We start from the raw sequence: 23121 nt of genomic DNA, 5'->3' as shown, positions 1-23121 counted from the left end.
GTTTTTCCACGAAAGCCGCTTGTTTATGTTGTTACTGCTGAAACCGTCTATAAAAAAATCACTAAATTAATGTTAATTATTAATGGTCATTACATAAAAGAGTAGAAAATGTATTCTTCAGAATCTAGTTACTGCAAGTTAATATAACCACCAAGCTATCGGTATCAGCATATATCAGTCTAAATAATCGGCTATCGGTTTTGCTGGAAAAAAATTCATATTGATGCATGCCTAGTTTCCTCTATAACATAAGTTTTCATTATTGTCTTGGATTGTGTGCAGGTCCACAGATTTTAACACAAATGTTTTTAACACAAAGATTCACTCATGTTCATATCTGTAAGACTTCAACCACAGCAAGTGCTCGGTAGACCCAACAGGAGCAGTTCTTGGATATAATAAGGAATGTCTTAATCTTAGTATAGGCCACTAAACTGATGTATTTTAACAGAGCAAAAATGTCCATGTTTCTGTAGCCTTTGAAAATCACAAATATTGAAAAGAAATATTTTTAAAGTTACAGAAGTTACTTTTAAAAGACCATATCTGTGTGTATTCCTTTCAAAGCCATTAACCTTGAGACTAAAAAAATCCTAGCAAATCTCTTCCGGCGCAACACAGCCAGACTACGTCTGCATTTTTATGGCCCTTAAAAAGTAACTGTCCCTGGAATGAAGTGGATCGGTCTGTCTATTTCCCGGACGTTTCCTGTACAGTGCTTTCAGATAAATACTGGATGACTCATGCAGTCCACACTCAAAAACAATGGTAGGAGGACTACGCGCTCGCCGCCTGGACCCTGCTGAGTCCACAGTCTATACACTGTGCTGGCCCTTTGTACTGAGAGAAATGTTTTCCAAAGCAGCTTTTAAAGCCTACACAGCCGCACAAGCAGATATAAAGAGGGTGGGGCAATATAAGAAAAAATTTAATAGTTTTTACTGAAATAATAGAGTTCACACACTGTCGCCATATGTAATGGATCAGATTAGTTGATGGCTAGTACTAAGTCAGGTTAATATTTAAATTGTGGGGATTTAGAGACGTTATGGTCTTTAAACTAGGCTAGATGTATACATTAAATAGTTTAATCAACAACCTAAGTTGTGAGTTCTTTACAAACAATGAAGTCCTCAAGAAAAACAATGAAAGGCTGCATCGTCTGCTGGATGCTGAATTTGTTATCATCCCAAACAGAGATCTTCTCCCCCCTGCCGCTTCCACACAAAAACATTACAATCCCAAAGCCCGTGAGAAACAATACCCCACTGAAAGCAACAACAACAAGTGTATTTAAGTCAATCTGTCCGCGTTGTTTTCTGCAGACTTCAGTTGAATCTGTTTACCTCGACCTCAAACTTGTTATTTCTAGAGAAAATAACGGGATCGCATCCGTCGCCTACGTGGAGACTTTCAGATCCAAAGTTATGCGCGCGGATGATAAACAGACGAAACCGCTACATTTCACTTCCCAACGATGCAATCTGAAAACATTATGTATAACCCCCACGTCCTCCTTTACTCCCTTTGTAAACTCTTTATCCTCCTTGACAAACTCTCTTCCCTCCCTCAAGAAGCCCAAACCGCAAAATCAACAGCGTGCAACGAGATCCGCAACTTCTTACCATTTTAGCTCGCCAGGCGAATTTCATGGTGAGCGGCTCTCTCATCGTCCGGCGGCGGCATCCGAGCGCATACAAAGTCCGGCGAGTACGGGAAAACGTTTTCAAGTCTATAGGCCGATTGAAAGCAGAATTATGCTCCTCTAAAAGCTCAAACATACACATACATGCACAGATCTCTCTAGTACCCCTCTATCCCTCCCGCCCTCTCTCTGCAGTCCACCCCCGCCTCACCAGTGAATGACACAACTCCTCCCATTGCACTCTCTGTCCTCTCTATGCTATACCCATAGGATTTATTTACGAGAACTATATTTATTACGGAATTTGACGGAAATTATAGGTTGTGGTGAAGATTTGTTTTAATTAATGAAATCATCATTTAGTCATTCTTTGTGAAACACAAAATGAAACTTAAAATAAAAACCTACAGAATAGTTTGAAAAGTATAATATAAGTTAATAATTGAATTGTAAAATAATTATTTGTTGGAGAACACTGCTAAACAGATTTTTTTTTACAAAACTGAAATTCATCATCTGTGGATGCTGCTTTGGCACAACTTGTTTCTATCACAGATCATCTGTTTAAATTTTCGTAAATTATACAATGTGATGAAGATTTAGTTTTTTCAAGTTAAATTAACTTAAAGTTATTATTTTGTCACCCTCTGTGGTACACAAAATGGAATGTTTAGCAAAAAAAAAATATATATATATATATATATACAGATACAAAAATATAAAAAAAAACATAATCAATAATTTATGTGTAAAAATAAATATTTGGTTAAGAATTTGCTTTGGCATAACTTGTGTATGTGATTACAAAACGTGCATTTTGATTTTCTTAAATTATATAATGTGATGAAGTTTTTAAAGTTGAATTTAATTTAAGAGAACGCTACTTTGGCATAAATTATGTACCCTAGTGTTGGCGGTAACACATTACAAGTAACGCGCATTACGTAATAATATTACTTTTCTGAAGTAACGAGTAACGCATTACTTTACAAATGTAAACATTCATATTTGAGTTACTTTTAAAAAAAAGTAATGTGAGTTACTTTTCAGTTTAATTAATTCAATTTAAAAATAAAATAATGTACTGAATTAAACTTAACATATTAATGTAGAATTACGCACTCTTTGTGCCTGAGTGGGAACAGTTTGAGTTAGAAACAGAGATGGCAGGCCAGAGCTTGACATATATTGGCATATATGTTTAGCGAAAACACTGTAGCTACTATATCCAAAAAAGATCCAAAGTAGTTAAAATGAAACGTTGCTTACTGTTATTTCAAATGGCGTGTAATTCGAATTTTTGAAAATTTGAAAACCTTAAAACTCTTTTTTTGGACTACAACAAACACACGGATTGTAGGCAACAGTTTACTTCTGGGATTGGTGATGTAGACAAGACCATTATAATAATTACTCCCGCTTTGGAATCACAGCCTGTAAATTAACTCCTGTTAGCATTGCATTGTGAGCGAATCTTTCAAACATGATAAGGAGCATCACATTTCCGGCTGACATCAGAGGTATTCAGGCCAATCATAACGTAGAGATTAGCTGGCCTATTATGGACACAGAGCTTATCAAGAGTGAAATCTGGAGCTACAAAAATCTATGTTATGTGGAAAATAATCTGGCTTTTTAACCATAAACCACGCGAACACATTTTATACCAAATACACAAAATAATGTTGTTTTTAGCAATGAAATAGGTGCTCTTTAAAAACATTGCACATGTGTTCACAAAATTACTTTAATAAGCAAACTGTCTTTAGGGATTTTATGCATAAAATAATTCACCATATTCATAACTCCACCATGCCAGCTCCAGGTGGAACAGCAAGGCCTCCTGATGAAATTGCGTGTCCAAACCCAGAGACAATATAAGGAAGGTTGACGCTGCAGTTGATTGTTTGGATGAGGGGATTTTTCCTAATGTCCCATACGTGCAGGACGTCTGGTTTTTCATTTGTTTGAACCGAAGCACCCAATGGAGACAAAGCAGAAACTAGCAGGTGTGATTTAGACCCCAGCTCTCTCTCTCTCACACACAAATATAAACACGTACGCTTTTAGTCTCTTGTATTCCAGCTACACGTAAGCTTTCTAAAGAGCAACTGAGATCATTCATGTGTGATCATTCATTGAGGAGCACAAAGGGAACAGTTCAGTGTTCTCGGCCCTTCAGCTCTCGGTGAGATCATACCCCTTAAGGGCCAGTTTTATCAAGACATATTCAATGAGGACTTCCTTACACAGAAAAAATGCATGTTGTTAAATACAAAAGATTTTAAGTTTATAATAAATTGACTTGTATTATCATTTGATTGGTGAAAAGATTGGTGTATCTGTCATTTCAGCCATTCATCAAAGAGAAGATTTGTGTGGTGGAGGGTGAAAGCAGTGTTGTGGAAAAGGATCTGAGCTGGTGACACAAAGATCGTGGGTTTGATTCTGGGGTGCTTTATGTACTTAGAGATAACCTCTGACCACTGTGCATTTGAATGAGGATTTAACCCTGTTTACCCCTGGGGGCCTTTCACAACCCAATTAGTGTACTGTATGTTTGTTGTGTTAAATAACAATCAACCTAACCTCCACTGTTAAAAATAAAGGTGCGACAAAAGGTTCTTCATGGCACTTCCGGATAAAAGTTGACTTAAAGGGACACTCCACTTTAAAAAAAAATAGGCTCATCTTCCAACTCCCCTAGAGGTAAACATTTGATTTTTACCATTTTGGAATCTATTCAGATGATCTCCGGGTCTGGCGGTACCACTTTTAGCATAGCTTAGCATAATCCATAGAATCTGATTAGTCCATTAGCATCGCGCTAAAAATAACCAAAAAGTTTCAATATTTTTCCTATTTAAAACTTGACTGTTCTGTAGTTACATCGTGTACTAAGACCGCCGGAAAATTAAAAGTTGTGATTTTCTAGGCTGATATGGCTAGGGACTATACTCTCATGCCGGCGTAATAATCAAGGACTTTGCTGCCGTAACATGGCTGCAGGAGGCGCATTGATATTACGCAGCGCCTAAAATAGTCCCCTTGGTTACTTTTAATAGCAGTAGACTATTTTCGGGCACTGCGTAATATAATTGTAACTACAGAAGAGTTTTAAATAGCACAAATATTGAAACTCTTTGGTTATTTTTGAGTGCGATGCTAACGGTCTAATTAGATTCAATGGATTATGCTAAGCTATGCTAAACGTGGTACAGCCAGACCCGGAGATCGGCTGAATGGAATCCAAAATGGTAAAAATCAAATGTTTAACTCTAGGGGAGCTGGAAAATCAGCATATTTTCCAAAAAGTGGAGTGTCCCTTTAAAGAAGGCGACACACTGTGTTTGCACATTTTTCACTTGCAGTACTCCATGTATTAATCTATAATTTCTATTTAGGACTGTGATTGATCCCTATGGTTAACATCCTGAACTGTGGGTAATGTCCTGGAAACCAAAGCCAAGTTTGAAGTGTATGTGTTTGTTCACATAGGTGTACCCTGACGACCTATCACATGACTCCCTCAAACCACACAACATCACCCTCAACGTCATGCACCGTCGCTGCCACACTCACAACTAGTTCAACACAGTGAAGTGTGTTTAAGCAGGGATCCCTTCCCACATACAGAGCTGAATGTTGATCAGATAAGGCAGGCCAGCAAGGGCAATAGGGCTCTGGGGGAAACCCTCGTTCTCCTGGATCTGCTCCAGTTCCCAGGCTGGTCTGATGGGGTGTCCTCTGCTCGGCTGGTCCCAAGAGACTCTGCGAAGCGTGGAGGAGCAGTGGGAGAGGTGGTGACCTCCTGTCCCCCCTCAAGGGACAGCTGCCTGCTCTCAAAAAGGAGTGATGTCATCACAGCCCACAACAACAAGACCTGACAAATGGCGGACGTTTGGACTGGACGCGGCTGACGTGAACTCACAAGCATCTCTCACATGCAGCTATAGCCCCCAGGGATTGGATAGAGAGTGTGTATGACATAAGAGATCCACACAACTACATCAGAATTGTTATGCTAATATCTAAAGGAAACATATGTGACCCTGCCTGTGAAAACAGAGCAAAGTCGTTTTTTATGATGTACTGTTTTGTACATAAAATCATGATGTGAAGAACATTCTGTGAAAATATAACCTTGACATCTTTAATGTTGACTGAGTAAGGTCATGTCAAAGATTAAATTAATTAAAGCGAAATCAAACTAATTGAATGAAAGGATTTTGAGACTTTAACAATTGACACAAATAAAAACAAAGCAAATTGGTTAGAGTCCCGAGGGGCTGAGGATATCTGTCCCGTCGACACCAAGCAATCTTACCAATAGAGACACACTGAGATTTATCCTCCCCAGAGAGACATCTCAGTCTCCAACCAGTCTCTCCTCCTGTGGTCGACTCACACACAAAAGCACACACGTAAACACACAGAGACTGTGAAGCTATGGCGAACGTCAACATGTGTAACAAGAGCACTGTTATTGCACCACTGTGGGGGAAAAAAACACAAATTCCAGGAAATCTCCCACTTCCTGCCTAAACCTCCCAACTCTAACGTCCACCATCATCGTACCTGACAGAGCAGGCAGCTATCATGTCGAAACAGCCAAACGTGAACGAAAGATAAAGCAAGTCTAGCCTGTTCTCCACATGTATGGGAAGATATACGATCGGATTCTGGAGAGCCGCATTGAGAGGGCGTCAGATGGAGAGTTACGAGCAGAGCTGACGCAGACAGAGAAAGTTGGATCAGAGTTGTGGAGCTAGAGGGCGCTGGGAGTTACAGTGCTGACATTTGGGTTTATGGCATGACGTACCGGGCTATATGGGAAAGTTAAGCTGAGATTACTGTTTGTATCGGGACTGTCTGATGTAAGAACCTGGCTGTTAAAAACTATTATCTAGAATCGGTGATTCACTGTTCTCAAGAATTTAGGATTTACAGTAATTTAACTTGTAACACAAGTTCAGAAAGCATGCTATTCAATCAATATCACTGCAAGTTTTCTTCACACATGGAATAACTGGATGCCTGAACATTTGCAGGATAGAAACAGGGCATATTGCATAAAAAACTATATCCTGTAATGCGCCCGACCTGACCTCTATGAAAGAACTGAAAAGGTAAAAACTTTCACAGAAATGGTTAAAACGTTTAATGTCCATGTCCCTTTTTGTTGTCAATGTCAATGTCAATGTCATGGCTATGAAAGGGTAAGACTGTTCAGACAGCATAGTGAATGCTATTCGCTGATATAAACATGCAATTTAAGATGCCTTTATAAATGAACACCATTCCAGCATCTATATTCATGGTTAATTCATACACAAGTTGTGGAAAGACGATTTGGTATCTCCAATTCACCTAATCTGCATGTCTTTGGACTGGGGGACGAAACTGGAATACCTGGAGTAAACCTACATTAACACCGGAAGAGCACAGATACTCCACACAAAAGGGCTGGGGATCTTCTTGCTGTGAACAGTGCAACCCACTGAGCCACTGTGCCAAACATGATAAACTTAAAATCACATGCTATAACAGAAAAGGATTGCTTAAAAGCTTTTTTTGCCTAATGCATATTGTTTCATTTTTTATTTGAATAGCACATGTGTTTAATGCATACTGTGCAATATGCTGTACATTAGTGTTCCATTTGCATAAATGTGACCCTGTCTGTAAAACCCACACTGTAAAAAATACTTTGCTGTCTTAAAATTTTTTGTTAAATCAACTCGGATTTACAAGTCATTTCAACTTACTATTATTTATCTTGACTAGAGATGAGTTGTTATAACTACAGGTGAGTTGTTATAACTTATACATTTAAGTTGACTTTTCTCAACTAAGTTGTGACAATTCATCTTTGTTGACATGACTTGTAAATCTGAGTTGATTTAACAAAAAAATTTAAGGCAGCAAAGTATTTTTTACAGTGCAAGCATAATCTAATTATGAAATTACACTGCAAAAATCTTAGTATTTTTGTCTTGTTTTCAGTAAAAATATCTAAAAATTCTTAAATGATGTACATAAAACAAGCATAAAACATAAACATAAAATGATTCTTAAATTTTGTGCATAAAACAAGCAAAAAAATAAATAAATCTGCCAATGGGGTAAGCAAAAAAATCTTGAACATTTTTCTTAAACACTAAATTCAGGGAAAATTCAAGAAAAACTTGCTTACCCCATTGGCAGATTTTTTTTGCTTGTTTTATGCACAAAATCACTTACATTTGATATTTTTGGTTTAAAAACTATAGACTTATTTTCTTGGGTCGTTTTGCTCATCAAGATAAAGCATCTTTATTTAAGAATTTTTAGATATTTTTTACTGAAAACAAGACAAAAATACTAAGAAAATATTTTTTTGAAAAACTTTCTTACTTAGTATTTTTGTCTTGTTTTCAGTAAAAATATCTAAAAATTCTTAAATTAAGATGTATTTTCTTGATAAGCAAAATTACCTAGGAAAATAAGTCTAGTTTCTAGACAAAAAATAGAAACTTTAAGTAAATGTATGCTTAAAACAGGCAAAAAAAAAAAATCTTCAAATGAAATAAGAAACAAATTCTTTAAAAAAACAAGTTTACTTTTTTCAAAAACACTTAATTTAAGAAAAATTTTCTTATTCCATTGTCAGATTTTTTTTGCTTGTTTTAAGCACAAATTCGCTTACATTTTATATTTTTTGTCTAGGGGCTGGACTTGTTTTCCTGGGTCATTTTGCTCGTCGGGAAAGTGCATCTTGATTTAAGAGTTTTTTGATGTTTTTGCTGAAAACAGGACAAACATACTACTGTAAGTAAGAAAGTCATTTTTTGCAGTTTTAATTTTTCTTTAACTGCGTTACTTGATTTAAAAAAAAAATACTTTGTTACATGTTAATTACCGCTAATAGTAGTGGAATTACAGTAATGGAATTACTTTGTAACCCGTTACTCCCATCACTGTTTTTAACACAACTTGTGTTGGCCCTTTCATTTATTTTAACATGAAATAATGGCATAACACACACAATGTGTTAAAAATTAACACATAATTTTTTGCTGTGTAGATTGGTCTTTACATTATGTGATGATTTTATGTAGAAAAGGAAAATCACTCAGAATGACTTTAGCTGGGTTTTCACAAACTGGGTCACATCATAAATGCATTTTTTTTTAAACCTAAGCTGCTTTCTTTTGCACTGAAAAGTCTTTATAATTCAATATCAGAATGTCAAAACAATAATCAAGTCAACGAGATTAATGAAGAACTGAAAGTCCTTGATTTCCTCAGAGGCTTTCAGATGAAAGAAAACTAAAACAAAACAAAGCTACAAGTTCCCTATTGAGCTCCATCAAAAGCTCAAAAAAATTTTGCAGCAAGTGGAAACTCTGTCGTTGTGAAATATGTGCAAAAACATCTGTTAGCATCCTGAAACCACTGCAACAGTGAAAGACTCTCGAAAATACACACTTCCCAGAAACTCCACCGTCATTCCTGACTGGTACATGTGTGTGTTTATGTTCTTAATACTTTGTTTTTATATTTTTCCCAGTAGAGGGCAGTATGAAAGAAATTTGCATAGTTAGCAAATTTAAGACCAGGAAGAATAAACAGTCATTTTACTGCAAGGAGTTTATTGCTCAGACTTGTGATACCAGTTTGAGTGTTTTATGGTGTATCTGAGATACATGTCATGTGTTTGGTACACTGACACCCTTTACCTGTAATGTTACTGTTCACTTCACACTCGTTTCATGTTCACCTTCCTCACACAGTGGCTTTTGAATTTATCTTCCTCATTTTTATTACATACTATTTAGGTATGTTTCTTTACATATTTCTGTAAAAACACTGGGTAATCCAGTCACTGTTTTCCAAAATTTGTAAAAATTTTCTTATACACTTTTAACTAGCTGGCTCAGCCCATATGGCAAAAAAATAAATTTCTCTGGCCAAAAATATATTTTTAATACATTTTGTAGAATGTAATGCTCAATTGAATATATTTTTGAATTTGGAAATATATTTAGTTTTAACCTTTATATATATCAACATATATTTTAAAATGCATTTCAAGGGCAAGCAAATACATCTCTAATGTTACATCCCATATGGCAAAATGTATTATATTAATTTTATAAAGTATATTTTTGAAGTTTTTAAAGCATAAACGTAACATAAACAAAGTTTTTCTTCCGATGTGGCGTGAATATATTTCCTTGGATTGAAATATATGGAGGACTAAAAATATTTTTAATGCTTTGAAATGTATTTACTTTTAAAATATATTTCAAAATATACAAAAATGGCCAAAAAAATATATAGGTGAAAAATATATATTTTTTTAAATATATTCCAAAATATATGTTTTGGCCATTTTTTGTATATTTAAAAAAATTGAAATATGGGAGCAGTCCCTTGAAATTAATAAATATTTTTTTTTCTCTTTTTATTCAGATATAATTGTGGCACACTTAATGTACAAGCACTGGGACTAGGTTTCAATATGTCTGGGTCAAAACAGGGATAATCCTGGCCTAATATGGTAGCCAGTTGCTAGGTATTCTTAATCTTCACCTTTGACCTTGAGCTAAAACATTTTAATTAGCACGTGGTTCATCTGGTTTGGATGCGTAATACCCAAACATATTTGCATAGACAGACAGACAGACAGGGTTAGGGATGGATAGAGAAATACATGACGGGCTGCTGACATTACATTTAAATGTTGCCCTCACTCATTTCTTCTTTCTCCTCTACTGCCTCTATAAGCCAGACCACATGACTGAGATCAGACCAACAGTGGCCACAAGAAAAAACAAGGGGAATATTTTTCTTCCTTTACTATAATTTAAGTGTATGGTTTATTGCTTTGATTGCATATTTGTATGTAAATGCTTATACATGCATGATGGTGGGGGGTCATAGGAAGGAGAAGTTGTTGCTTTAGCTCATTTTGAGGCTAAAGAGAGCTGTGTAAGTGTTTGTGTAACTGCTGCAGCACCCGTGTTGTTTCTCCCCAACACACACACACAAACCTGTCATCTACCTTGGCTAAAATGATTTACAGACCTCCCAGAATTTGAGTTTATCATACTAAGAAAACAATATTTACTACCTCTAGACCTAACCTTCACAGTTGATACTTACAGTAATTAAAAAATACAAAAGTTGACACTATATATATTCATTGATCCATGTATATGTAGGACGCTAACAATGGTAAGTCAAGGATTTGATTCTCAGAATCAAACATGTAAATAGATCAAATGTGTACTTTAAATGCACTGTAACTTGCTTCGGATAAAAGCATCAGCCAAATACATAAATGCAATGTAAATGTATAACCTTTTGCTTTACCCATGTGGGTTATTAACTTTCTGCCCCAGTTGAATGATTTCCCCCTCTGGACTTCAGCCTGAACTGTAATGTCAATGTGGGTGACATTAGCTTTATTAACTTGTGCGTGCCATCATGATACACTCACTACACAAAGTCTGCAGTGGAAGTTTAATTGTGTAGTTATGCAGACTGAAGTGTCCGTGGTAAATGTTCTCTCAAATGTGTGCAATGACTGTGAAATGCATGAAGCTTTTGCTCTTTTATGTGCTTAATTTAATCAGTCAATCCACCTTTACTTTAATAAATATTGTTAACACTTTCCATCATATCTGTCGAAAGTTCCAGACTCGAACCTGCATTTCCTACACAAGCACCACAGCTTTGACCTCTTATGCACCTTTCACAGTCTTTCATTCATGGTTATGTAAGCGTGCTGTGCTCTTGTTACCAGTTCAGACGAGTTACACAAACATGAATCACTGTTTTCCACTCACTTACATGTGACTGTAAACGCAAGCAAAGAACCACCATCTAGCAACTATCAGTGTCACTTCCAGCAAACATCTGCCAATAAAGAATAAACGCAAAAAGAGAAGTCATGCAAACACGCAGAATGCTTAGCTTGCGATTCCTATATTCAGCATAATTCCAGACACGCGCTTGCGGTCGGCACAAAGCTTTCTCAATGGGCACCGGCACTGACCTATGGTGACTTCGCCGATAGTGAATGTGTACAACAGTACTGTGCCATATGGACAGAATATGCGAGTGCATTGACCCCGGTCCTTGATCACTTGACTACAAAGGTTTTTCTTCTGTGCTGCGACAAGCAGAAAATCGACAGCTATATCAGCGTTTATGGCTGGTAGCATGCAGAGCGTCTTGACCCGTCTGAACTTTGGTCACCGTCCTCATCATTAAGGCCACGAAAACAAAGCCATTTATGACGATTAAAGCTCATTTACACTTTAACAACCGGTTTTGTAGCTCTAGTGAAGAAGAAATTGGTGGTTAAGGGTATGCGCATAGTCGTAAAATGCTTTATGGGACATAAACAGGAAAACAGAAGCGTTAAGCAGTTTTCTCTTTGCTCTGAATTAGCAGATCTAAAGTCTATATTGAGGAAAAGATGGGTAAATGAAGTTAAATTGTTGATTTTTTGTACAATGGAGAGAGAGATAAGTGATGTCACAGCTGAGGTGAAGGGTGGCTCACTCGTCACAATTGACAAATGAGAGCTTCAGAGATGTGGGGAGTTTGTGGGACACAAAGTACATTTGTGTCAGTCTTTGTACAGTATGTGGGTCCACTTTAATTTTTTTTGAATATCTGCGAGTTTGGTGCTTGTAAATGAATGTTTGAATGGATGCGAGTGTGTGAACTATGTGATGTGGGGCGTCTCTGTGGGACACAAAGTCTATTTGTGTCAATGTACTGTATGTGGGTCCACGAATGTTTTGGAATATCTGAGAGTTTGGTGCTTGTAAATGAATGTTTGAATGAAAGCGAGTGTGTGAACTATGTGAAGTATGTGTGAAATCCATGGGTGAGCGTAGGGTAAAGAGACGAGTGATAGCCTCACTGTCAGAGGAACAATACTCTGTCAGAGGAACAATACTCGGAAACTCTCTAGTGTCAGAGGAAGGGACTCGAGCCAGGATGTTGGATAAGAAGAATGGATCTCTCTTGTTCATTCTAGCTCTTATTCTTCTTTATTTGTTACACTCTCCCAGTCAAACATTTGGGGACAATTTTCCACTTAAAAATAAAGGTTCTACAAAAAGGTTCTTTGCAGCGATGCCACAAAGGAACTACTTCTCCAAAGCACTTCTCTTTAGTTTTCTAAAGAAACATTCGATTAAAGGTCCTATTTAGTCAAAAGAACCATTTATTTCTTACCTTTATAACTTTCATTAAAGAGAAACATTAAGGATCTTTAGATTCTAGAGTTCTGTATGGAACTATGCAGCCAAAAAAGTTCTCCTATAAAACTGTGTAGCAACTTTATTTTTAGTGTTGTCTAAATCAGTGGTTTTCAAACTGGGGGCCCTAAGATTTTAGAAAATACATACATTCTGTGTAATTAAACCTTGGAAATATAAAAATAATTGTATAATTTATTACTTTGTTTAATTAAAATTTTAAGTTTTCGAATGTTTGGAATATCATACATTTTCTTTGGGGGCCATGAAGGGATGCACTGTACACAAGGGGGGCCGCATGCTGAAAAATTTTGAGAACCACTGGTCTAAATGATGTTTTTCATCTTAAAAACCTTTTAATCCAAATGCTTTCAATAGACTTTTGTAGACAAATATATGGATGAGTTAAACATACACCCTTTAAAGGAAAACGCCACCGTTTTTCAATATTTTACTATGTTCTTACCTCAACTTAGACAAATTAATACATAACTATTACTTTTCAATGCATGCACTTAATCTTTGTACAGCACGTTGTGAATGTGTTAGCATTTAGCCTAGCCCCATTCATTCCTTAGGATCCAAACAGGGATGAATTTAGAAGCCACCAAACACTTGCATGTTTTCCCTATTTAAAGTCTGTTACATGAGTAGTTACACCAGTAAATATGGTGGCACAAAATAAAAATATTTTTTTAAGCGGATAAAAAATGAGAACTATATTGTATGGGGGAAGAGCACTTAGTTTGCAGCATGCCGTAAAATGATCACTCCTCAATTCTACCCCTCTCGATCAAACTTCCGTCAATATTACTGCGCCCGAGGTCGAAGTGCTGCAAACTAAAGGGCTCGTTATAGTCGTGCGTAGGTCCTACAGCATAGCTGCGACAGTGTGGGTTCCGCGTCGGTTTTCATTTATACTTTTGCGCCGTCGTCCGCGTCGACGTGCTAAACACACGCGCAGACCGCTGGTAGGCCGTATCCCTGCGTGTAACCACGAAGCTTGGCAAGTTAACCGACAAACGAAGAAGAAACAGCAACTTGTTCTGTATGTTTTGGGAAGACCAGCAGTGATGAAGTAAATAAACAGCGACTTTTGTTGCAGTTTGAGTTAAATCACTCCTCAACTTGGCTGATCTTTGTTTTCACTGTCGCAAACGGAAATACCTATGACGCAGTTTTTTTTACCTGATGGGAGGGGTTCTGGTGGACCAATCACAGCGATTGCGGTCCGCGTAGAACTGACGTGCTGTTCGAAATTTTGCGAGGTGCACATCAGGCTACGCAGAGCTGCGCACAGGCTACGGATTACCTACGGCGTAGCTACGGCGTAGAGCTTACACACGACTATAAATCAGGCTTAAATGCTCTTCTGCCATACAATACAGTTCAAATTTTTTATCCGCTTAAAAAATTGCCACGTTTATTTTGTGCCACCATACTTACTCATGTAACTACTCATGTAACAGTCTTTAAATAGGGAAAACATGGAAGTGTTTTGTGGCTTCTAAATTCATCCCTGTTTGGATCCTAAGGAATGGATGGGGCTTGGCTAAATGCTAACACGTTCACACGTGTACAAGTTTAAGTGCACTCATTGAAAAAAGATAGGTATGTATTAATTTGTCTAAGTTGAGGTAAGAACATAGTAAAATATTGAAAAACGGTGGTGTTTTCCTTTAAATAAAGGTTTCAAAAAGGTATTTTGTCAGTGTGTATAATTCCATAAAGAACCTTTAAAATCTATATAACCTTTCTGTTGCACAATAAAAAACATTATACAGAAAATTAAAAGAAATGTTTCTTTTAAGAATATTTGGCTAAATGTTCTGGGTTGCTGTAAAGAACCCTTTTCAGCACCTTAATTTTTAAAAGTTTACTGTTTTAAAAACATCCCAAGTGGGACCTTGTGATGTTAAATAAGACTAAATACAAGATAGTTTAGAAATTGTTTGGGTTATTTCGATGTTTGGTTCACCTTATCATTATTATAATTTTGTTGACTTTATATATCATACATATCATAAAATGAGGATAAAAGAATATATAGAAAAATAAAAAATACAAAATAAGTAGATGAGTCCAAACCTTCTATAGTCATTTAGACAAATCTGCTTTTAATGTATTCAAATAAAGCCATCTTTCTAACATTAATATACCCTTAAAGGGGACATTTCACAAGACTTTTTTTAAGATGTCAAATAAATCTTTGCTGTCCCCAGAGTTCATATGTGAACTTCTAGCTCAAAATACCAAATAGATAATTTATTATAACATATTAAAATTGCCAATTGTATGTGCCATTTTTTGGTGTGTCCATTTAAATGCAAATGAGCTGATGAAATGCAAAGACTGATCGCCATGATGGTGGTTTGTTGAAATTAAAATGTAATTGTGCTGTCACTTTTTTTCTCTCTGCACTAAATGGCAGTGTCATGGTTGGATAGTGCAGATTAAGGGGTGGTATTATCCCCTTCTGACATCACAAGGGGAGCCAGATTTCAATGACCTATTTTTTCACATTTGTGCAGAGAGTGGTTTACCAAAACTAAGTTAGTGTGTTGATCTTTTTCACATTTTCCAGCTTAACAGAAACACTGGGGACCCAATTATAGCACTTAAACATGGAAAAAGTCCCCTTTAAAGACATCCCTGGCCAGTGTCCCGACCTTTCCATCCTGGTCATCGTTTTTAAACTGCGTTTGACTCTGTTTTAATCTGTGCTTCCAGAGAGTGTGTTATGATGCTTTGACTCTTTCTGTGTAGTACAATGATGCTGTTTCCCTGAATTGAATCATAATTTGCTAGTCAGCGGTTACCAGCGGTCAGCTCCACTGTGTGACTATTATTGAAAAAGTGCTGACAGAGAAAGAGCTTTTCCCGCTCTGAACCCCCTACACCACCAACACACAAACACACATTCACCTCATCCTCTTAACAAACCCTGCTGGTCAGTGTATATGTGATTATGATTATCTAGGGCTTTCACAAGGCTTCGCTGTTTTCTTTTCATTCGTTCCCTGATTAGATGAGTCAACTTTTCTGAATTCACTGGTTCACTGCTTATTTTAACAAAAACATTCATCAGGGTATCATAATGAAAGACCAAACATTGGTTAACATAATTGCAAATATAGCAATGTAGAGTATAATATATCTACTCCGGGGATATTAAACATGAGCAAGTTAAGTTTAAGTCACCAAACACACACATGCACAAACATACATTTATGTCATTCATTATTATAGTTACTATAGTTTAAACTTTGCAGTCCATTAACAACTTTCAGACAGCTTTATGAGATGAATTCAATGTTCCTGTAGCTCGGTCAGTAGGGCACCACTTTAGCAGCGCAAAAGGTCATGGGTTTGATCCCCAGGGAAAACTTGTAAAACTTGACTACACTGTAAGACGCTTATAAACTCAAATCAAATTAGTTGTCAAATGCAACTTTCTGATGATCCAACTTTAAGTTCATCAGCTCACCCTACATTTTTAAAAGACCCCCAAGAACAATGAAGGAAAACCACTAAACAAACATGATCAAAAATAAATAAATAACAATAGATGACTGACCCAATGTCGAGTGCTGCTCTCAGGAGATCGTAGCTGGTACCTCTGTAGGGCCACCCCTCCATCCTCATCCAGGTCCAGGTAGTTCGGGATGGGCGGCCAGGGAAGCAACGATGCCAGAGGGTAGTGAGAGATCATGACCGTGCAGGTATCCAACACATGTTTGAGCTGGTACTGTATAGACCCAGTGATAAATTAGTTGTGAAAACTGTGATGAGAGTCTTCATCCACGTGTGACCTGTGTCCAGTCACAAATCCGAGATATGTATGCTGATCCTGTTTTTATATATATATATATAAATATATAAGCTACTTATTTATGGAAGCACGTCCAGTCTTCCTGTGCAAAGTTTTGTTCACTTGTGTGAGGTAAAACGGTGGATCTCTGTTCAGATGTTTCAATCTCTTTCTCCTTCTGCTTGAGTCGAAAGGTTTGCTTGAAGTGATTAAAGTCTATTGTTATTTCTCTCTCTCTCTTTTTCTCTTTTCGTCATTTTGAAAGTAGGAGGAGGGGTGAACGATAAGCCCTGCCCATGCACTAGTGCTTAGAGAGTGAAGAAATAGAGATAAAAAGACAGGAAAACAGAAAAGGAGTGTTAAAGGGGGTTGCATGCTATAGAAATAGTTAACCCAACAATAAGCCTGTCTATTCAAGTCCATATATTCTGATTTAAACAAATGTACAAAATGTAAAGCAAAATTTTACAGTAAACTAAAATCTATTCTGATTTCATTTGAACAATAAACAGAAAGCTGAAAGGAAAAGTTTCTGGTAATGCTTTACAATAAGGTAAATATATTAGCGAACATTTACTAACAATGAGTTTTTAACATTTCCTAATCTTTACTAATGTTAGATAATGTCAGTAAAGTTGTCATGTTACCATTAGTTAATGCACAACGAACTAACATTTACAACTTTTGTTGTTGTTTACCTTTCTGAAAAAAACAATAAAACCATTACAGAAAATTCGAATGCTTTCCATTAAAATACCAATAGGAACCATTAGCTTTTACCAATAAAACCACTACACTGTAGTGTGTTTTGGGCCGTATTCCATTAGAACCAATACATAGAACCAATAGAACCAATACATACCATTAGAGACCAACAAAAACCAATGCACTGTAGTGTGTTTTGGGCCATATTTCATTAGAACCAATACATATTCCATTAGAACAAATACATAGAACCAATACATACCATTAGAGACCAACAAAAACCAATGCACTGTAGTGTGTTTTGGGCCATATTTCATTAGAACCAATACATATTCCATTAGAACAAATACATAGAACCAATAGAACCAATACATACCATTAGAGACCAACAAAAACCACTACACTGTAGTGTGTTTTGGGCCATATTCCATTAGAACCAATACATAGAACCAATAGAACCAATACATACCATTAGAGACCAACAAAACCAATACACTGTAGTGTGTTTTGGGCCATATTTCATTAGAACCAATACATATTCCATTAGAACCAATACATAGAACCAATACATACCATTAGAGACCAACAAAAACCAATGCACTGTAGTGTGTTTTGGGCCATATTTCATTAGAACCAATACATATTCCATTAGAACCAATACATAGAACCAATAGAACCAATACATACCATTAGAGACCAACAAAAACCAATACACTGTAGTGTGTTTTGGGCCATATTCCATTAGAACCAATACATATTCCATTAGAACCAATACATAGAACCAATAGAACCAATACATACCATTAGAGACCAACAAAAAACAATGCACTGTAGTGTGTTTTGGTCCATATTACATTAGAACCAATAAAATTCCCAATAAAACTATTAGTTTTCTGTAATGGTTTTATTGGGGGTTTTTTCAGCAGGGCAATACATTAAAAAATGTATTAGGCAACCAAGATGAATAAATGCTGTGGAATTATTGTTCATCGTTATTTCTAACGCTATCTCACGAGAATTCATACATATTTTACGAGTTGGCTAATTCGTATCAATTCATACGACCACAATCGTACGTTTTGATACAATTTCCCTTGACCCCGTGACGTTGGGGTTAGGTGCGGGGTTAGAGGTTCGGTTTTCGTTGTTGTTGTTTTTCATGAGAATCGTACGATTTTGCACGATTAACTTCGTAGGAATTGATATAAATTAGCCCTGTTTTAAATATGTACGATTTCTCGTGAGATCAGGCTGTTATTTTTATGTTAGCTAATGCATTAACTAAAGTAAAAAAAAATAGAGCCATGTTATATAACGAGTGTTGCATTTTTTTAAACACAAAGCTTTCTGAGTAAAGAGCTGCTGTTCCCAGAACAGCTGTAACACCGTATGGAGTCTTAAGGTTGGAGGAGGACCTGATTGAGTCATGTACAGTTATCCTAGTTATGCAGTAGCTGTTGATAATGGAACTTTCCTGTTAAACAATAATTCAGGTGAGTGGCTTGTGATACAAAAACCAAAGACAAGGTCGAACAGAGTTTGAACCAAATGTTCAAGATTGGGGAAAATCATCAATACTGATAGACTGTGAATAGGCTGATCAGTCACCTGTGAACTATATATATCACTGTCAGGGAATGTAAGAACAGACATACTGATACAGACACACGCTGTACTAAAACTTAAGTGTTTTGAGGCATACAGTTAATAAGACACTGAGTATAAATTTCCGATTGTTGCAAAAATGCCTTCAGCTGACTTGTGAATCAGTAGCTAACATAAAACAACACAACAGCAACATCCGGAGAACCAGTTAAAAAACTTCACAGAACAGTAAAAGTGCGTTCTCTGGGAAATAAACCCATGACTTTAAGGTCGCTCTACCAACTGAGCTAGAGGAACATTGCTAACTGTTGCTGTTTTTAAAGCATCTATGAACACATCTTATGCAACACTGTCTGGCATGGCTGCCACTTCCCTTTCGAAAATTAACCATGTTTTTGTTTTTTGTAGTAAAAGTGTAACCATGATTTAGCAAAACTGTGGTTTTACAACAGTTACCATTGTTTATATGGTTTTATTTTGTATCCATGATTTTACTACAGTATGTTTTTTTGTTTTTAACTGTAGTAAAACCATGGTTGATTTTCAGTGTTCTCACCAGAAAGCGCTGATGAATGCATTAGGCAGAGTGCAATGGAATAGACATTCAACACTCTCGTAAACCTGGAAAAGGGTTGAACTTTCAACAGAACTGGTACGTGAGAATATGACAGCAAAAAAATGAAGGTACATGCATGGAATTAGGCCTATAAATGCATTTTAAATGATGGGCTGTAATAGACATTGAGGGGGACATGTCCCCCCAATAATCAGAAACGTCCAAATGGCCCCCTCTCCCATAAATAAAAAGTTTAATTTTTTTTAAATTTACATACAGATAGCCCTGAATGTTTTGGTTTTCCACAATGTTCAATTTTCTTGTTTAAATGTGAAATGTTTTAAAACATTTCTTCTAGTAAAATGTTATATAACCACTGCCATTCATCACAAGGCTCCAACTGTTATGCAAGGTGTTGCTGCCCTATGCCACCACCCAGTGGCCATTAAAGGAACAGCATACAAATTACAGAATTAAATTATGATTCATGCCCAAAAGTTATATAAAAACTGTACTGTACTTAAAGGCAGGATAGGCAGGAATTATCTAAAAAAAACTTTTTTACAAATTTGTTTAAACTGTCTTTATATATCAATACATAAGTAAAATGTAAGTACTCTAAAAAAGAGAGTTTAAAAATCGAGTATCTGTAGACCTCTCACCACTGTTTTAAACACAGCTCATTTTTCCATTCACTCCACCCCCTCCCTTCTGGGTTTCTTCTAAAGCCACGCCCCCAAAACACATGAACGCGCGACACCGACAGCTTTGCTGGGAGAAGGATTTACCTCAGACAAGCGGAGAGGAAGGAGCGCGGTGCATGTAATAATACACCTAACTTTATCACTAGGAATATAAACAGATAGGATGGCTTTTAGTACTCACTATTAAGCCAGTGTTTTGCATGGAATTGTTTCCGTGATGAAAGCATTGTTGACTCTGATGAGGACTACACTCATCTGTGTTTATAAATAATAAATAATTAACTGTGTTTAACACAGTCTACAGACACTCGAGTTTTATACTCTCTTTTTCAGAGTACTTACATTTTAATTATGCATTTGTATATAAAGACAGTTTAAACAAATTTGTAAAAAAGTTTTTTATAGATAATTCCTGCCTACCCTGCCTTTAAATGTTGAAAAGCTGCACTTAACTCTAATAAACTCCTTGGGGTCAATTCCCTTTATATCAGTGAAATAAGATTTTGTGACGTTTCATCATTATCTATCTATATTTACATAAAAACTGGACTTCGGTTGTTCTTAATGTACACTGTCAAAAATAAAGGTACGAAACTGTCACTGGGGCAGTAGGCTACCCTAAAAAAAGGTCCTAATATGTACCATTTAGGTACAAATATGTACCTTTAAAGGTACATTTTGGCAGTTCAAAGTACTAATATGCACTCTTTGGGTACAAAGGTGTACCTTTTTGAAAGGGTACTGTCCCAGTGACAACTTTTGTACCTTTATTTCTGAGAGTGTATGTAAAAGAATTTAATTAATCTGGTCTTTGGGGTCAATATGACCCCACACTGAAATGAATGGGAAATGTGGAAATTATTCTCATTGTCAAATTTAGATTTTTAGATTTTCAAGAAACATCATTCTGTTTAATTTATAAAGCTTGTTTCCTCATGGGGACCTTACAAATGACCTTACAACTACAATCTGACTCTAATCTGTGCATTTTTCTGTCAAATTTACGTGGCATTTCGTAAAAACAGCTTTTACAAAATGCATCAACAACTAAAAAAATTATACTATTTTAAATATTTTTTATTTTTAATGTCAACAAAAGTTGTGATAAAAGCAGTTGGCAACGTCCAGGAAAATGAATGGTTCTCTGTGGCCCTCTGCTGGTCACAGAAATTTCTTTCCCAAACTATAAGCCTTTCAGGTTTATCTCTAACCAGCAGAGGGCAAAACTCAACACTTAACCTCAATATTCAGAAACAGCTTAATTTCATAATTTAAGTGATTTTTTCTTAAAAAGTTAATATTTTTTACATGCAAGCTATTGGTGTTGTTGAGGAATTTTGTGGTAAATAGGTATGAAAGTAGTTCATTTGTCCCAAATCACAGCAGTGAATAATCAATGACAATAGATTCGGACCAACCACGTTGATAACTTGTTTAAGGAAAAAAGGGGGCATCATGTCAGCTGAAGAACCTGATGCTTTGAGGTGTTCCACTATTTCTATCAAAAAGTTATCTGTAACAGGAGGAGTAAAACAATTAAAAACAGCAGTACATCTGGAGAAAGTTGAAGGGTCAGACAGATCTGAGTTTATCCCCATTCTTCAATCATGTGTCTTTTGTACAAAAAACTGAAGAAAGTCTTCACATGGAAGTAGAGACACTTCAGTAGTGAATCCAGCCCTGCTGAAAAAACAGCATCAAACCAGCATGGACCAGCATGGGAATTATGCTGGTCTATGCTGGTTTGATGCTGGTTTAGCTGGTGGTCACCAGCATACCAGCACCAAAACATAACATATGCTGGTCTTGCTGGTATGACCAGCATGGGATGCTGGTGTTAATGCTGGTTAGCTGGTGCTAATGGTGGTGCTGATGCTGGTTTAGCTGGTGTTCACTAGCAAGCCAGCACCAAAACACAACATATACTGGTCTTGCTGGTATGCTGTTTGTTTCAGCAGGGAGTGGAGGGTTCAAGCAGAATTTAAAACATTACAAAGAGTTTTTAGTTTGTGGCAGTTCTTGTTTATAATGTAAGTGAAGTTGATATATTTAACTGTTTTTACAGCTTTCTGATATTGAGTTAATGAGTTTCTGAGCATTTGCAGTGAAACCTGAAGTCTACAGTGTATTGGTTTTTGTTGGTCTCTAATGGTACCCACATAGCAATTTTGTTCCGGCCCAGCTCCGGCCCACACAACCAGTTTTCCTCGGCCCACATACAACAAAGAATGACGGCCCTACAATGGCCCAGTTCTGGATTACAGACAATAGCCCATAACTGGCCCAGACCTGGGCCAGAACAGGCCCTACAAACAAGCCTACGATGGCCCTTGCATGGGCAGCCCTCACTTAGCCCCTGGAAGTCCTCATGCTGCAAAATCCCCAGAGTTAAATAAACACTGCTGGATGTAAATATTGTCCCAATCTTACAGAGTGTTAAAAAGTAACACTGAAGCAGAATGAAAAGCTTTGTTATCCTCTCTCTCACCATCTCTGTCTGAAACCTAAAATTGCATTTTACATCTTACTTGTAGAGTAGGGTTGCCACCCATGTCTGATAAAAACCTGGACATATCGATGACCCGGCCAATTGGTTTGCTCACAAGCCCCCCCCCCCCATAGCATAAAATTTCTATAGGCCTATGCAATTATTGGCAATTCTCTAAAACTTTACAATTCTCTTTTTTTCAATTCTTATTTGTTAACATTAGTTAATGTATTAACTAACATGAACTAACCGTGAGCAGTACATTTGTTACTGTATTTGTTAATCTTTGATAACGTTAGTAAATAAAAATACAGCTGTTCATGGTTTATTCATGTTAGTTCAC

The 23121-nt window shown here is 36.6% G+C and overlaps 1 protein-coding gene across 2 annotated transcripts in view; it reads right to left on the bottom strand.

Annotated features, from left to right (window-relative positions):
* rgl1 (ral guanine nucleotide dissociation stimulator-like 1) overlaps positions 1 to 16925 on the bottom strand; it is a 32157-nt gene extending 15232 nt beyond the window's left edge. Inside the window, exon 1 of one of the 2 annotated variants that reach the window (XM_055168486.2) lies at positions 16487 to 16925. In XM_055168486.2, the coding sequence (XP_055024461.2) occupies positions 16487 to 16621 (135 nt within the window). In that variant the 5' untranslated portion in view covers positions 16622 to 16925. Of the gene's footprint in view, positions 1 to 1625; positions 1833 to 16486 lie in introns of those variants that run through there. The other variant, XM_055168485.2, reaches the window with a different exon arrangement.
* Between the last annotated feature and the right edge of the window lie 6196 nt (positions 16926 to 23121).

The sequence above is a fragment of the Misgurnus anguillicaudatus genome, chromosome 5 (genome assembly GCF_027580225.2).
Source record: "Misgurnus anguillicaudatus chromosome 5, ASM2758022v2, whole genome shotgun sequence".
Classification (NCBI taxonomy): domain Eukaryota; kingdom Metazoa; phylum Chordata; class Actinopteri; order Cypriniformes; family Cobitidae; genus Misgurnus; species Misgurnus anguillicaudatus.
Note: the sequence above shows the minus strand (reverse complement) of the source record. Positions and strands in the feature narration are given on the sequence as shown.